General features: G+C 40.3%; 1 protein-coding gene across 1 annotated transcript in view; it reads left to right on the plus strand.

Annotated features, from left to right (window-relative positions):
* Window positions 1-13213, plus strand: part of bcap31 (B cell receptor associated protein 31) — a 38264-nt gene extending 25051 nt beyond the window's left edge. Inside the window, exons 7-8 of the mRNA XM_062999229.1 lie at window positions 4803-4903; window positions 11437-13213. Coding sequence (XP_062855299.1) covers window positions 4803-4903; window positions 11437-11475 — 140 coding nt within the window. The 3' untranslated portion in view covers window positions 11476-13213. The remainder of the gene's footprint in view (window positions 1-4802; window positions 4904-11436) is intronic.
* Window positions 13214-17633: the final 4420 nt, after the last annotated feature.

Genomic DNA, 17633 nt, shown 5'->3' on the forward strand with positions numbered 1-17633 from the left:
GAGTAGGTATTATTAGGGTGGTGGATCATTCTCAGCCCTGCAGTGACACTGACGGTGGTGGTGTGTTAGTGTGTGTTGTGCTGGTATGAGTGGATCAGACACAGTTTTTAAATACCGTGTCCACTCACTGTCCACTCTGTTAGACACTTCTACCTAGTTGGTCCACCTTGTAGATGTAAAGTCAGAGACGATCGCTCATCTGTTGCTGCTGTTTGATTCGGTCATCTTCTAGACCTTCATCAGTGGTCACATGACGCTGCCCACAGGGTGCTGTTGGCTGGATATTTTTGGTTGGTGGACTATTCTCAGTCCAGCAGTGACAGTGAGGTGTTTAAAAACTCCATCAGCGCTGCTGTGTCTGATCCACTCAAACCAGCACAACACACACTAACACGCCATCACCATGTCATGCTGAGAATGATCCACCACCTAAATAATACCTGCTCTGTGGTGGTCCTGACCATTGAAGAACTGCATGAAAGGGGGCTAACAAAGCATGAAGAGAAACAGATGGACTACAGTCAGTAATTGTAGAACTTCAAAGTGCTTCTATATGGTAAGTGGAGCTGATAAAATGGACAATGTGTGTAGAAACAAGGAGGTGGTTTTAATGTTATGGCTCTAATATAGCGCTGTATTAAAAAAAAAGAATATATTTATTTAAGGCTATATATTTATTTCATTTGTCACCCATTTGTAGCCATTTAAGCTGTTCCCTGTGTGAACACAGGAGAGTCTTTTCTCTGATTCCTGTAATAGTGTGGTGTTCCACTCTGTAGGTGGAGTGCAGTTTAGATACACAAATACAGTTACCCAAAACAGCCAGACACTGTAATCTTTTACTTAGAACATCTTGTACAACTTGGTGTGCACCACTACCCCATCGTTCCCTGTGAGGACAGAAGCAGGTACATGTGCGTTCGACGGACGCACATTTCCCAGCAATACATGTTGTGTACAGGAATAACTATGACTGGAGCAGTTTGGCAATAGGCTTCAGGTCTGTCTGTTCCCCGGTGAGGTTTTTTTCTTGACGCTGACCACATATTTGCTTATGTACCTCGGAGTTCTGCCAGTATAAGCGGAATTACTCTGTTTACTAATTCTCTGCCAACATGAAAAATAACAAAAATGTTGATTAATCCTAGGTAATGCAGACATGAGTTAGCATTTACTTTTTAAATAAATACATTATTCCTAATGCAAATGCTAATCTAGATCGAAACAACCATGTAAGAACTATTAAAAGTGGTCTGACAATTAGCACCTGTACAGTTTGGAAGCATCATGAGCATTAGGTGCATGAATTCAAATGTGCTCGTCACTTACAGAAATAACTGCCCCAAAGGTTTGGCTACAGAAATAACCACATTGCTGAACGAGCGCCTCTATGAGCCAGTCTCGACAAAAACTGCACATCATGAGCACCACAAAGCTGCAATTCATTCAAAGGGCACTGGAAAATGTATTGCAATCTAATGGGTAAATGTTTGGTTTTGTGAAATCCATTGGATACCTTCAATGCACAATGTCTGCTGCCAGCTTTTAGACTCTGCAGGGGGTCTATAATGGTATAGACAGTCATTTGATGGAAAACACAACGTGAACACTGATAGCTTTACATGGTTGCAAAACAGCCAACAAATATGAGGCAATTTCTTCCTGGAATACCGAAATTCATTATTATTATGTTATTTATCCTGTTAGCACTATTCAGATACAATGTTAGAGAACTGAGTACTTGTAGTCCTACAAAATTGCCTCACATGTGCTGTTACATTGATCAGATCAACAGAAGAACATGTTCTACGTCGTCTCCGACCACCAATCGTTAACTGTTGAATTTCTTTGAAAAACAGATCAGAACATCCTCATTCCTCCAATTGATTTGCTTTTCCAAAGATTGCTGCAATACCCCATCACAAACAAATAAGGACATGCATGCGTGTGGCAACACCCTTTATCACCACCTTAATATTTGTGTTTAAAAAAAAAAAATTATGCATTTTCCTCCCTATTTAGCGCACTGAATTTTGTCTTCCGCTGCTGAGAGATACCAGATTGCATCCGAGGAGAGCACGTCGCTGTACACGCCTCTTCCGACACGTGCACAGCCCTCCTCTTCTCGTCCCTGCATTCTGCACAGGCGTCTCTTCCGCCAATCAGGGTCCTTACACAACGTATGAAGAACCACCCGCCCTCACACAGTCCGGCCCCCTCCCTGAAGATACGGTGGCCAATTAATATCTGCGGCAGGCACTGGCAATTATGCCCGCTAGATGACGCCCAGCCGAACGGTGGCAACCGAGGAGTTCAGAAATTCGGTGCTGGTGTGCTAGTGGAATATCCCGCTGCACCACCTGGGCACCACAATATTTGTGTTAGTGGTGCTAGTGAACAAGCTAACTACCTCAATTTGCAGTCAGTGGGGTATATTTTAACCCCAATAGTAAAATTTAACTCCTTTTCACCTGTTATTTATCCTGTTAGCACTATTCAGATACAATGTTAGCCACATCCCACAGCCACAGGCTTTTTTTTTTTACTTTAGTACTTTACTTTAGTACTTTTTTTTACTTTAGTAATGTTATACTGTTTATTAGCATTGAGCTGATTTAGCAGAAAGCTTTAATTCCAGACTTCATGGTGTCATTTCAAAGTTACTGAGAGTGTTCTGACACCTAAGATATCATTTAATATAAATGAGCCTGAGTATTTAAATATGCATGTACTTTAAAGTGTCATCAAATGCATGTTTATACAGTTATTTCTGTTTTTTTACCATTAGTAAGTAAAATAGAATCAGAATCTTTATTTTGCCAAGTATCCGATGTACAAAGAATTTCTCTTGGTGCAGGTGTCAACATATATACATCAAATTTAAGGAACACTATATACACCGACTAGGCATAACATTATGACCACTGAAAGGTAAAGTAAATAACACTGATTATCTCTTCATCACGGCACCTGTTAGTGGGTGGGATATATTAGGCAGCAAGTGAACATTTTATCCTCAAAGTTGATGTGTTAGAAGCAGGAAAAATGGGCAAGCGTAAGGATCTGAGCGAGTTTGACAAGGGCCAAATTGTAATGGCTAGACGACTGGGTCAGAGCATCTCCAAAACTGCAGCTCTTGTGGGGTGTTCCCGGTCTGCAGTGGTCAGTATCTATCAAAAGTGGTCCAAGGAAGGAACAGTGGTAAACCGGCGACAGGGTCATGGGCGGCCAAGGCTCATTGTTGCACGTGGGGTGCGAAGGCTGGCCCGTGCATCCAACAGACGAGCTACTGTAGTTCAAATTGCTAAAGAAGTTAATGCTGGTTCTGATAGAAAGGTGTCAGAATACACAGTGTATCACAGTTGCATTGTAAACAATACAACAGCAACATAAACAGTACAGCATCAGACAAGTGTGCTATGGCCACTGTAAATATACCACATACTGTATAAACATACCACCTCTTTTTATTTTTTTACGTACTCTATACTGGTTCAACCCCTTGCCGCTGACTGAGGACGCCACTCAACCGAATTGCGCCCCCTCCGGCACGCAATCGGTACAGACTTGCATTTTACACCCGCACGAGCCGAGTTCATACACCGAGAGACACTGCGCATGGAGGGTCACACCCCCCTCAATGTTATTCCTCAGCCCTGTGCAGGCGCCGTCAGCCAACCAGCAGGGGCCGCAGTTGTACCAGTTATGAGGACCTATGCTCCGACTCTACCCGCTAAGCCCATGAACAACAGCCAAACGTTGTTCATACTCCCGCCCAACCCAGTCGGAAAGGTAGAGCTGAGTTTCGATACGATGTATCTAGAAACCCAACTCTGGTGCGCTAGCGTACTTTACCGCTGCGCCACCTGAGCGGCAAACATACCATCTTTTGACTTATTTGCTTTTTATGATTATATAGCTTTTTTAATGTATAATTTTACGTGCTAACAAATGTTTAAAATCAAATTATTAGGAGAGGGAAAAACACCACAAATAAATAATATAAATCCCACAGTCCAAAGACATGCAAGTGAGGTGAATTGGAGATACAACATTGTCCATGATTGTGTTTGACATTAAACTTGTGAACTGATAAATCTTGTGTAGCGAGTAACTACCTGTCCTGTCATGAATGTAACCGGTAAATAAATAAATACCTTGTTGCAGAATCATTGTTGGTCCACATACCTGATTTTTATCTTGGCTTGGGGCCCGACACTGACAGCACCTTCCAATAGCTAGGCTGTTTGGTCCACCACCCTTTATGACATTGCCGAACATGTCTATGTAGACATCCAGCTGGCCAATAGCACTGCTGAGATTTGAACCCATGATATCCTCAGTGGTGGGATAGTGTGCTTTACCGCTGCACCACACAATGCACACTATGACAAATGTAGAGTAATAGTGCTCCAAGCAGTAAGCTGATTAGTGTGTTGATATGTTATTGCAAGGGAACATGGAATGTTTAAACTTCTTATTTTTTAAGTTCCTATATAATGTTTTATTTAGTTTCTTAGTTTTTTTTAATGATGGTAAATTCCATAAGCATACTCCACAGTTTGTTTTGCTCAGATTCATCAGATTGACGTTACTCGTTTGTATGTGTTGGGACTTGGTAAATAACTGGAAAACAACAGTAATTATAGGCTAGGTGGGAACCAGTGGAAACCAACCAAAAGAAACACTGCTGGCATCACACACAACCACAAACAAATCGTTTCTGTACAGGTGACTCTGTGTTGTTATTGGATGGAAATAGACAGCTTCTGTTTTGACATGCTTTGGTTTTTTTTATGCAGCTCTCCAAAAGTCAGATGGCGATGTGAAGGCTATGAAGAAGCAGGCTGAGAATCTCACAGTGGAGTACGATCGTCTGCTGGAGGAGCATTCCAAATTACAGGTTAACACACACACACACTTGTATTTTTTTGGGTCAAATACAACAGTTTTTTGCACATCTTTCCCATTTTGCACCACTGTTGGTGGGGATTTACCATGGCTTTCTGTAAAAACCCCCTGCTGTTTTAAAAATACTTTAAACCAGTTCACTCACTCACTCTTTTAACCGCTTATCCAAGTAGGGAGGGTGTGTGCTGTAGCCTATTCCAGGACCGCCCCGCCTGCGGATCGAAACCAGGACCTTCCTGCTGTGAGGCGACGGTGCCACCCACCGAGCCACCGTGTCACCCCTTTAAACCAGTTGTCTGGCCATAATGATCTGTCATTTATCGAAGTCACTTATAAGCAGGTCTTTATGTCTGATTATATCTGCTGCATTCAACATGTATACTATAAGTTACCGCATCATCCCAACATTTAATATATCCCTGTCCACTGGTGTGCAATTGTTTTGAAATATGCATTACTATGTCATTAAGGGGTGGTCCTAATGTTTTGATGGTTCACCTCTTTAGTAGTTGAATTGAAATACCATATAAGTAAAACGTATTATCTCAGTCATTCTGCCGTCCAGACATCTAAGTTCTTGCCTTTATATAATTCGACATAGGGGCACTGTAGCCTCACAGCAAGAAGGTCCTGGGTTTGATTCACAGGTGGAGTGGTCCGGGTCCTTTCTGTGTCTGTCTGTTCTCCCCTTGTCTGTGTGGGTTCCATCCGGGAGCTCTGGTTTCCTCCCACAGTCCAAAGACATGCAAGTGAGGTGAATTGGAGATACAAAATTGTCCATGACTGTGTTTGACATTGAACTACAATTGATTAATCTTGTGTAACCAGTAACTACCTGTCCTGTCATGAATGTAACCAAAGTGTGTAAAACATGGCATCAAAATTCTAATAAATAAATATCATTCAACATAATAATGTTTAAGTGTGGGGATTACAATCTGAGAGCCTTTTGTGGCCTGAGGCCTATATAACTTGAAAGACTGGTTTTTGGGCACTGTTGCTGCCAGTTTAGGGGTGACAGGAGTTCGCTAAGGCAGCTTGATGAGGGCATGTTTACACTGTGCTGATTGCAGTTGAGCTGTTTATCCGCAACTGTTCAGGCAACAACAGGAGAATCTATAGCAGAGCTTGCTTTTAGTTTTGGCCATACATTGTGACATGACATAAATTATGAAGTAGGATTAATACTAAGCCAAGCTGTCAAGTCGAGCTGCCACAGGATCCAGGCTGAATTTGTCCTTCTGCATTACCTTTATACAGGATTCCATCATTATACCATTACATTACAGAGTTTTACTTGCGGTTTGGGATAGTTTTTTTTCTTTAACAAATGTGACATGCAGTACAACCTTGTATATACAAAAATTAGACACAATTAGACACACTGATCAGCCATAACATTAAAACCACCTCCTTGTTTCTACACTCACTGTCTATTTGATCAGCTCCACTTACCATATAGAAGCACTTTGAAGTTCTACAATTACTGACAGTAGTCATCTCTTTCTCTACATACTGTTTTAGCCTGCTTTCACCCTGTTCTTCAATAGGCAGGACCCCCACAGGACCACCACAGAGCAGGTATTATTTGGGTGTTGGATCATTCTCAGCACTGCAGTGACACTGACATGGTGGTGGTGTGTTAGTGTGTGTTGTGCTGGTATGAGTGGATCAGACACAGCAGCGCTGCTGGAGTTTTTAAATACCGTATCCACTCACTGTCCACTCTTTTAGACACTCCTACCTAGTTGGTCCACCTTGTAGATGTAAAGTCAGAGACGATCGCTCATCTATTGCTGCTGTTTGAGTTGGTCATCTTCTAGACCTTCATCAGTGGTCACAGGACGCTGCCCACAAGCCGCTGTTGGCTGGATATTTTTGGTTGGTGGACTATTCTCAGTCCAGCAGTGACAGTGAGGTGTTTAAAAACTCCATCAGCATTGCTGTGTCTTATCCACTCATATCAGCACAACACACACTAACACACCACCACCATTCTCAGTGTCACTGCAGTGCTGAGAATTATCCACCACCCAAATAATACCTGCTCTGTAGTGGTCCTGGGAGAGTCCTGACCATGAAAGGGGGCTAACAAAGCATGCAGTGAAACAGATGGACTACAATCAGTAATTGTAAAACTACAAAGTGTTTCTATATAATAAGTGGAGCTGATAATATGGACAGTAAGTGTAGAAACACGGAGGTGGTTTTAATGTTATCGTTGATCAGTGTATGTTAAAACAAAACAGCATTTCTGTTTCAGGATCATGGTGCAACACAGAACACTAGTGCAAACAATACAATATACTCTACTTGATGCTTCTTTGGACCTAAAAAAGTGAACGGACAGGACCAAAGGACATGTGGTAAATTTGAAGTATTGAAAAGAATATGCAACATTTTCTGACATTTAAACAATAGCCTAGGGTTTGTATTGCAGCAGAGAAGTAAAGAGCAGTGTGGAAAAATGCTGTTGTGTGCAGAAATGCAAGTGATATAGTCACTAAGTGTAAGAAATAAGAATTGTATGTATCATTTAAATAGGTCAGGAAGTTCAGGGAGTAACACCGTGTCAGTTGTGTGTGCACGTGTCCATCAGTTGAGACTCTGTGGGTTAAGAAGTGTGATCGCTTTCGGGAAAAAAGCTGTTGCGCAGTCTAGCAGTGAGGGACCGAATGCTACGGTATTTTCTTTCAGGCTGCAGGATAGTAAAGAGTTCATGTGAGGTGTGTGACGGCTCCTCCACAATGCTGAAAGCTTTGCGGATGCAGCATTTGTTTTAAGTGTCTGTGTGAGATGGAAGAGTGACCCTGATAATCTTTTCAGCTGTCCTCACTATTTGCTGGAGAGTATTGGGGTCAGACACAGTACCAAAGTCCCAAACCGGACATTGATACAGCTGCTCAGGTTGCTCTCTAGAGCTATTAAGTGTAGATTGGAGAGAAAGTGAAGGACATATGTTTTTACAGAATGGGTCCCCGTGTGTGACCCCCGTTAGGGGTCTCCACAACAGATCGATTAATTGCATATTTGATTTGACAGTTTATTTTACACTAGATGCTGTTCCTAATGCAACTTACCTATTTATCCGGGCTTGGGACACTAATAGTGCACTGATGTGTGTTCCCCCCCAATGGCTGGGTTTACTTAACACCATGAGCCTTTTGCATTTGTGACCCCAGCCCCAGATTAAAACCCCCAGAACTCAGGCTTCTACCCTTATGCCACAATTGCTGACCCATTTGTGAATTTGTGTATGGCACCACAAATGGACAGCACTTCTGCACAGCACTCTCTCTCTGTACATTGTTTGTATATTGTAGAGAGATGCTAATACCCAGGAACTAATTCCTTGTGTGTGTGTGTAAACATTCCTGGCTGATAAAGTTGATTCTGATTCTGTAATATCATGTTTAGTTGATGATCTGAAATTACTGTGACACACATGCAATTTCCGAGGAAATCAGATAAAAGGATTTTTCTTTACAGTTATGGTAAAAATAGGAAGGTAACCTAAAACACACATGGTAGTACTGCCGAGGATAATTGGTATTGAACCACCAGCATTCAAAGACATACAATCCAGAATTGGATTCTCTTGCTCTGTAATTTGTAAGCTCTGTAAGTCTATTAGATGCTGGATGAAATGATCCTATCATGTCAAATAATTTTAACAACACACTGAAAGCTTCAAAGAGTCATATCTGTAAACTTCTTGTCTGTCAGCACTGATTTCAGTTTTTTATTTGTGTTTTATTAAGCTCCATTTGCCATTTTCAGTCAAAACTACTTGTTCTGCTTTACTCACCAGTAAAGTTGCCCTTGTAACGAGCCTCCTGATTATTAATTCCTTGGTAAGGTGTAATAGAAGATAAAACAGTACAAAGTTCTGGACTGCCTGAGGCTTTCCGAGACCAGAGCAGTGTAGCAACACTGTAATTGCATGCAATCACTCTGTAAAAAATGTTATGACTGTTGTATTTCAACGTTAAACCGACCTGGGGCCTTTACACTTCAGTGCTCTCAGCCTGCGAGATACAGCTTTCAATCTGGCACTGTGCATCAGCAGTGAGAGCTGCAGACATGGAGTTTGAAATAAGTAATCAAGAGCTGATATATGTACTGTGTGCATCTATAACTTTAAACGGTCCTAGTCGTTATGGGTCCGGAGCTTTGTATTACTAAGCATGGGGCTCAGCTTGGGGAATTGTTTTAACTGCCAGATCATAAACGGCTTCAGGAAGTCAGAAAAATTTCATTTGGGAAATTGTATCTGGGAACATATTCAGCATAATTACTGTACGGAGCGTATCATTTTGTAGTCATGTCAGAGGAAAATATTCTATACAACTGTGAAATGCTAAAATGAACCACAACTATTAGTGACCAAAGTACACTTTTAAAGCTGAACGTGACGATTAATATTCAAATTGAGTGCCAAAATGACAAATGACCACGTCACTGCATTAAAATCTGGTATGTTCCTAAAATAGGTGCTTAGGTGGTGCGGCAGTGTATTTCACTAGCCCACCACCACTGAGATTTAGGTTTGAATTCAGCTGCACGTGCTATCAGCTGACCAGACATGATTGGCCATGTCTGAGAAGGTGGGGATTGCCAAAGCGCTGCAATGGATTGGCACCCTATCCAGGCTATTTTTGCGTGGTGACCAGCCTCATTGCAACCACGACCAGGACAAAGTGGTTTGTGATGAATGAAATGAGAAATTAGTTCTGTTTCTGAAAAAAGATAGTGACTACTGATGGTGATCTTCAAATGCAAGTTAAGTCACTATACAAAGTATCAAAAAATATCAAAAACAACCAGAAACGCAGCCAACCCCTGGTATGAAGCCTATTTAAGATGGACGGATGCACAGTGGAAACCTGTGCTGTAGTCTGACAAGTCCATCATTTAAACCCACAAAGTTGAATCAGTTCAACTGATTCAACTCTGTGGATTTGTGCACCTGGATTATTAAGCATGCATCAAGAGACGTCTTTTAAATTGTTTTTGGAAGTAATGGAAGTCATGTTTTTCAGCCAAAGAGAGATCATTCTGATTGTTACTAACACAGCTTTCAAAAGCCGACGTCTAACCCTGACGTGTTGAGCAGCTGAAGTTTTGTATCAAGCAAGAATGGAATAAAATCCTTTATTTACAACCACAATAGTTGGTATCCTTAGTTCCTGTAGTATTACAGAACATTGTTAAAAAGAAAAGGTGACACATCACAATGGTAAACATGCCTCAACAGTGGTAGCCTAGTGGGTAGAGCTTTGGGCTATCAACTGAAAGGCTGAGAGTTTGAATCCCAGCTGTGCCATGCAGCCACTGTTGGGCCCTTGAGCAAGGCTCTTAACCCTCTCTGCTCCAGGGGCGCCGTACAATGGCTGACCCTGCACTCTGACCCCAGCTTCCAAACTTCCAAGCTGAGATATGCGAAGAAAGAATTTCATAGTACTGTACACGTGTATATGTGTATATGACAAATAAAGGCATTCTATTTTTGTAGTGTTTCAGCTATCAAATTAGGAAGAAGCATATACAGTATATAGCTACAACAATAAAGTTGATTTAAATTGAAAATTTTGATACTTTTTTGATACCTTTGAAACTTTTCAGTTTCAACTAATCAGATTAAAAAAATATTTATGTAAATGTCTCATACTGTCCTGACTTTTGTTAAAATTGAGTTTTGTATTGCTCTGTTTTTGAAAAAAAAAGTGAGTAATGTTACATTATTAAAGAAGTGGTTTAAGGGAATTGTGTCACAGGCTTCACTAGCTTTGTTATAATTGCTTTTAATAGTACAGTAGTCCCTTGACTTATGAATTTAAGTGGTTCTGAAGGGCTGTTCTTGAGTCAAAATGTTCGTTAGTTAAACCTATTGTTCCCATAAGAAATAATGTAAATAGAATTAATCCGTGACAAACCCTCCCCCCCCTTACCTAACCTTTCTAATGTCTTAAATGGTCTTTTTTGTTCTAAATACAAGTATATATTCCCTTAAATCTTAAATTATAGAATATACATTACTGTAATAAACAATAATAAACAACAATACACAGTAGTATTGTGCTGTACATAAAAACACATACATCACATTTCAGTACAGTATGTGTGCTGTACCATACATAATACATTTCCTTCTTTTTCTCAATAGTAATATATTTTTTCACTTTCTCACCACTGCACTTTCTCTGCACTTTCTTCTTTGGGGCCATTTTGATAGTGAATTTTACAAAATATTAAGAAAACACCGGAAAAACACTGTCCGCTGTCCGAGAGAGACGGTTGGAGTCAACTTGTTCGTGACGTCATGTGTTTCGTTCGCGATTACGAATTTCGGTTCGTAATCCGAAATTTGTTCGTACGTTAAGTTGAAAAGAATCACTAGTAACCCAAAATGTTCGTATGGTAAACTACTGTATTATATGCCACTTATCACTTAAACATTGCACTCTTTTAATAATACGATTTGAAAGTTTGTCTTACACCGCTTTGTCTTTTGTGTGTCTCCAGGCCACTCTCGACTCCCAGCAGGACAAGAAATCAGATTGAATGAGTTACCATCACGACCCTTAGTCTTGCTTTTTCATCCAGATTCACACATTACGTCCAGTTGCTGAAGTGTTCTGTACAGGATTTGGGAGTGACCTGGTCCTGTATGCTTTACTTTTAGTAGCGCTGTGTTTGGGGTTTTTTGTTTGTATGACATGGCTTTTTTTCTGCTGTTTGTGCATCATATATTTTCAGGATTGGTGTTTTGCATAATGTTGAGAAACTTTGACAAATGGTGGAAAATTCTGTTCAGATGGTGACATCAAATATCTTTAAAAAGTTAGGTATTGAATGTGGAGGTTCTTTCAGTTCTCTTTTAGTTGGTTTTGTCTTGATAGAAGACAGCTGAATGAGTCGTGTTCAGCATGTCATTGTTAAAATATAGTTATGAAATTGTATTAATGGTAAATACACAGCGTTTGGTTATTTCTATTGTGTGTTCACTGAATCACCCGGTTTACTTCTGCATTCATTTTAATCACAATTGTTTACTTGTTCTTTTCGGTTCTCCCTTTCAGTTTAATAGCAATGCTATGTGGTTTTGCATCACTGTTGTATTTCTGCATTGAGTGCTTTTCTGTTATTGGTTTATACCAAACAATCTACCAGTTTTGAGAAAAACACCAAGGAAACAGGTAAAAGATATAATCTTTAATCCACACTGCGCTTGCCGTAAGCACTGAGGCACAGTAGCTAGTTTATACACATCTATACTTTTCCCCTCTACCTTCATTTCATTTCCCTTTTGTTTGTGTGATAATGCTAATGTTTATTGTTGAAGCAGATACACCCAGTTTGCCGTTATGCTTTCTGCTGTTATTATTATCTCTTTTTTTTCCCAGTTTTTTTTTAATGCGGATCATCACTGATGGGATTTGTACTGTATGCTGCGTAATTGTAACTAGACCTGAAACACACATTTTCAGCACCTAAACCTGAAGCACCCAAGTTTAATCAGTCAGCTTTCAATTATTCTGCCATCTACATTTTCTTTAATACACTAGTGTCATACTGTTATGTACATTTGCTTTTGTTTTTATTTATCTTTTTATTGGTATAATGCTAACAATCAAAACTATCCACTTAAAATAGAGACTTAAGAAAAGGAATGTAATTTCCCCGTCTCATTTTTTGGTTAATAAACATGCTTCCTTATAGAGAAACCTTTCTGCGGATTAGAGAGAAGCTGTCGCCTAGTGGTTAATGTACTGGATAAGTGATCAGAAGGTCGTCACCGTTGGGCCCTTGAGCAAGACCCTTAACCCTCAATTGCTTAGATTTTATACTGTCACAACTGTAAGTCGCTTTGGATAAAAGCATCTGCGAAATGCTGAAAATGTGAATTAGAGCAGAATCACACCGTCATTATAGCTTCTGTATTACACCCAGTTCTTTTTTTTCCTTCTCATTTTCTTTGCACCACTGCACATTAAACCAACATCAACAAGTTTCCTTTATGTAGTGTGACTTACTCTCTGCTTCACCTCTATTAATGGTAATGTTTATTGATAGTGTTTATACTGCACTCCTGCAGGAAGCACTAAAGCACCATTTTCTTCTTTAATTTTACTTGTGATGCAGACTTAAGGTAAAACCACCCTGTTACTGTTTGCTTTCTATTACTCATCAGATTTTTTTTCCATCTTGGGTTTATTCGTAATACAAATGATACATTTACAATCCATTCTGACCTCTTTCTAGTAGCATTAAAGCCAAGTCACCCAGCTTTTTAAAACCATATTTTGTATTTTCCCCTTCATCCCTTTTCATCTTATTCTCCTCACTGCAGGCAAATGATTGTTTTAAAAACAATGATATTAACAATAATTCCTGCGCCAGTGCCCTCTCTCGTCCACAGTAATGGTAACCGAGTGGGCGAGTTCATTCCGGTCTCAGCTGGTTTCGACTCCTCTCTTCATAATGTGATATGAAACAGGCAGAGCTGCAATCACAGGCACCGCCAGCACAGACTCTACTCGGATCACATTTCCAAACATCACCGCGTCCATCAAGCTTTTCAAAAAGTATTAGAGCTTCCCGAGGTCTCTGATATATGAGAATCTTTTAGTGTCATCTCGCTAATGACTCTCGCATTCATTTTCTACTGACTGCTTGTACATTAGCCAGTCGCAGATCAATAGCCATCGGGCCTCTATAAAAGGTGGCAGGAGGAATTGATGGTGCTGATGGTGGAGGTCTAAAAGCTCAGCACAATATTACAGGGCACAGCTTTCTTTTTTTACTATGATTGTCTAAGAGAAAAGGTTAGTCTGCACACAAGCAGATGATGTTAGAGAGGGGGGGGGGGGGGGGGGGGGGGTGATCGCTGAGCATATTGGTCACATGGTTTATTCTTTTAACAGCCTGAAGTGTACACAGACAAAATGCCACATTCTAAACCACAGATCGGTTTAGTTCCTTTAGAGATTGGACGTGGGTGAAATATTGAACCTTGATGTACCTTTCATTAAATGCTAATGTGTGATAAGGTCTTCAGACTTTATTTGGACGTCTGGAGTATTGTCATTAGTGTGGTAGCTTCCAAAATGTAGCTGAATGGGTTTTTAATTGTGTGCATTTATTCATGGTACATTTGTTTTCAAATTTTGACGTCAGTTTTCAATAAAAAAAGAATATGGACTGTTCCATCATTTCTTTGTGGAAAGAGTACTAATTGAAACATGACGTAAACACAGCTCTAGCAATGTCTTCAGGAATTATATAAAGGTTATTTTGATTACTCAGCATGCTGCATTATCCACTTGTGTGTTGGCGCTGTGCTTTAAATGATGCTGATGAACTTCTATTAAAGTCTTAATTAAAAACTGACATTTTTGCTTGTAGTTATTTTGTCCTGTTTTTTCTTTTATTCAAAAAATTTGACTTTATTGTGTCTTACCGTCTTACCACCACACACAAATACAGTAAAAAGGGTTTAGCACCGTCACCTCACAGCAAGAAGGTCCTGGGTTCGATCCCCAGGTGGGGTGGTCCTTTCTGTGTGGAGTTTGCATGTTCTCCCCTTGTCTGCATGGGTTTCCTCCGGGTGCTCCGGTTTCCTCCCACAGTCCAAAGACGTGCAAGTGAGGTGAATTGGGGATACAAAATTGTCCATGACTGTGTTTAACACTAAATTTGAACTGAGGAATCTTGTGTAACGATTAAATACCGTTTCCGTCATAAATGTAACCAAAGTGTGTGAAACATGACGTTAAAATCCTAATAAACAAATAAATAAATTGGTCTAATGCTAGCATAGTCAGAACTATACACTTAAATTAGGAACGTGAAAAAAAGATTAGCCATTATCTTGCTCCTTTTCTGGGTTAATAAAATGCTCATTTATAGAGAATCTCTCTGCTGATTAGATCAGAATCACAGTCATTACAGCGTCTGTATTACTCACTACAAGTTCCACCCAGTTTTTTTTTCTTCTTCTAATTTACGATGCTGATGAACTCCTATTAAAGTCTTAATTAAAAACTGACATTTTGCTTGTAATTATTTTGTCCTGTTTTTGTTTTATTCCAAAAAATAAGACTTTATTGTGTCAGGTTAAAGCAAACCATTATACTGTATATTTTATAGGGCTGAGTGATATATGATTCCTCGTACCGTATGGATTTTTCAAATACCGCCATACCATAGCACAGTTAATACAACAGCTGTAGGCTTCAGTAGGCAGCAAATCATATAATATTCCCCTATAGACAATCGAGAAAGAAGCTTTCAGATCAATAATTAAAACACTGGTTTAGTAACTGACCTGAAGTATTTTCGCCCCTTAAGACATACCTGGAATCCAATGTTATAAGCACTTTTTAAGCATTCACTTTTCTACAACTGTTGAGTTTGCAAACGTTGTTTTATTTGTTAAAGGGAGAGTTATGGGTAATTGTATAATACTTAAAAATTAAATGAACAGTAAATTGTATGTATTGCAACAGTTTTACACGTACTGATTCCATCATATATTAATATATAATCATCATCATATATAAAAGGTCATAATCTAAAAAATACTGTGATACAAATTTTTGGTCATACCGCCCAGCTCTAGTCTGAAACATTTATAACAATGACGTGTTTGTAGTTTAGTAGCTCAGCATATTAAATAATAGGTTTTTTTTTGTTGAAGTACACTATATTGCCAAAAGTATTCACTCGTCTGCCTTCACACACATATGAAGTTGAGTGACGTCCCATTCTTAATCCATAGGGTTTAATATTATGTCGGCCCACCCTTTGCAGTTATAACAGCTTCAACTCTTCTGGGAAGGCTTTCCACAAGGTTTAGGAGTGTGTTTATAGGAATTTTTGACCATTCTACCAAAAGCGCATTTGTGAGGTCAGACACTGATGTTGGACGAGAAGGCCTGGCTCGTAGTCTCCACTCTAATTCATCCCAAAGGTGTTCTATCAGGCTGAGGTCAGGACTCAGTGCAGGCCAGTCTTTATGGACCTTGCTTTGTGCACTGGTGCGCAGTCATGTTGGAACAGGAAGGGGCCAAACTTTACACTTGGCACAATGTAGTCAGACAAGTACCATTCTCCTGGCAACCGCTAAACCAAGACTCGTCAATCGGATTGCCAGACGTATATATATATATATATATATATATATATATATATATATATATATATATACAGTGTATCACAAAAGTGAGTACACCCCTCACATTTCTGCAGATATTTAAGTATATCTTTTCATGGGACAACACTGACAAAATGACACTTTGACACAATGAAAAGTAGTCTGTGTGCAGCTTATATAACAGTGTAAATTTATTCTTCTCTCAAAATAACTCAATATACAGCCATTAATGTCTAAACCACCGGCAACAAAAGTGAGTACACCCCTAAGAGACTACACCCCTAAATGTCCAAATTGAGCACTGCTTGTCATTTTCCCTCCAAAATGTCATGTGATTTGTTAGTGTTACTAGGTCTCAGGTGTGCATAGGGAGCAGGTGTGTTCAATTTAGTAGTACAGCTCTCACACTCTCTCATACTGGTCACTGAAAGTTCCAACATGGCACCTCATGGCAAAGAACTCTCTGAGGATCTTAAAAGACGAATTGTTGCGCTACATAAAGATGGCCAAGGCTACAAGAAGATGCCAACCCCCTGAAACTGAGCTGCAGCACAGTGGCCAAGATCATCCAGCGTTTTAAAAGAGCAGGGTCCACTCAGAACAGACCTCGCGTTTGTCGTCCAAAGAAGCTGAGTGCACGTGCTCAGCGTCACATCCAACTGCTGTCTTTGAAAGATAGGCGCAGGAGTGCTGTCAGCATTGCTGCAGAGATTGAAAAGGTGGGGGGTCAGCCTGTCAGTGCTCAGACCATACGCCGCACACTACATCAAATTGGTCTGCATGGCTGTCACCCCAGAAGGAAGCCTCTTCTGAAGTCTCTACACAAGAAAGCCCACAAACAGTTTGCTGAAGACATGTCAACAAAGGACATGGATTACTGGAACCATGTCCTCTGGTCTGATGAGACCAAGATTAATTTGTTTGGTTCAGATGGTCTCAAGCATGTGTGGCGGCAATCAGGTGAGGAGTACAAAGATAAGTGTGTCATGCCTACAGTCAAGCATGGTGGTGGGAATGCCATGGTCTGGGGCTGCATGAGTGCAGCAGGTGTTGGGGAGTTACATTTCATTGAGGGACACACGAACTCCAATATGTACTGGGAAATACTGAAGCAGAGCATGATCCCCTCCCTCCGGAAACTGGGTCACAGGGCAGTGTTCCAGCATGATAATGACCCCAAACACACCTCTAAGACAACCACTGCTTTATTGAAGAGGCTGAGGGTAAAGGTGATGGACTGGCCAAGCATGTCTCCAGACCTAAACCCAATAGAACATCTTTGGGGCATCCTCAAGCGGAAGGTGGAGGAGCGCAAAGTCTCGAATATCCGCCAGCTCCGTGATGTCGTCATGGAGGAGTGGAAAAGCATTCCAGTGGCAACCTGTGAAGCTCTGGTAAACTCCATGCCCAGGAGAGTTAAGGCAGTTCTAAGAAATAATGGTGGCCACACAAAATATTGACACTTCAGGAACTTTCACTTAGGGGTGTACTCACTTTTGTTGCCGGTGGTTTAGACATTAATGGCTGTATATTGAGTTATTTTGAGGGAAGAATAAATTTACAC

Source organism: Trichomycterus rosablanca, chromosome 7 (assembly GCF_030014385.1).
Source record: "Trichomycterus rosablanca isolate fTriRos1 chromosome 7, fTriRos1.hap1, whole genome shotgun sequence".
In the NCBI taxonomy this organism is placed as follows: Eukaryota; Metazoa; Chordata; class Actinopteri; order Siluriformes; family Trichomycteridae; genus Trichomycterus; species Trichomycterus rosablanca.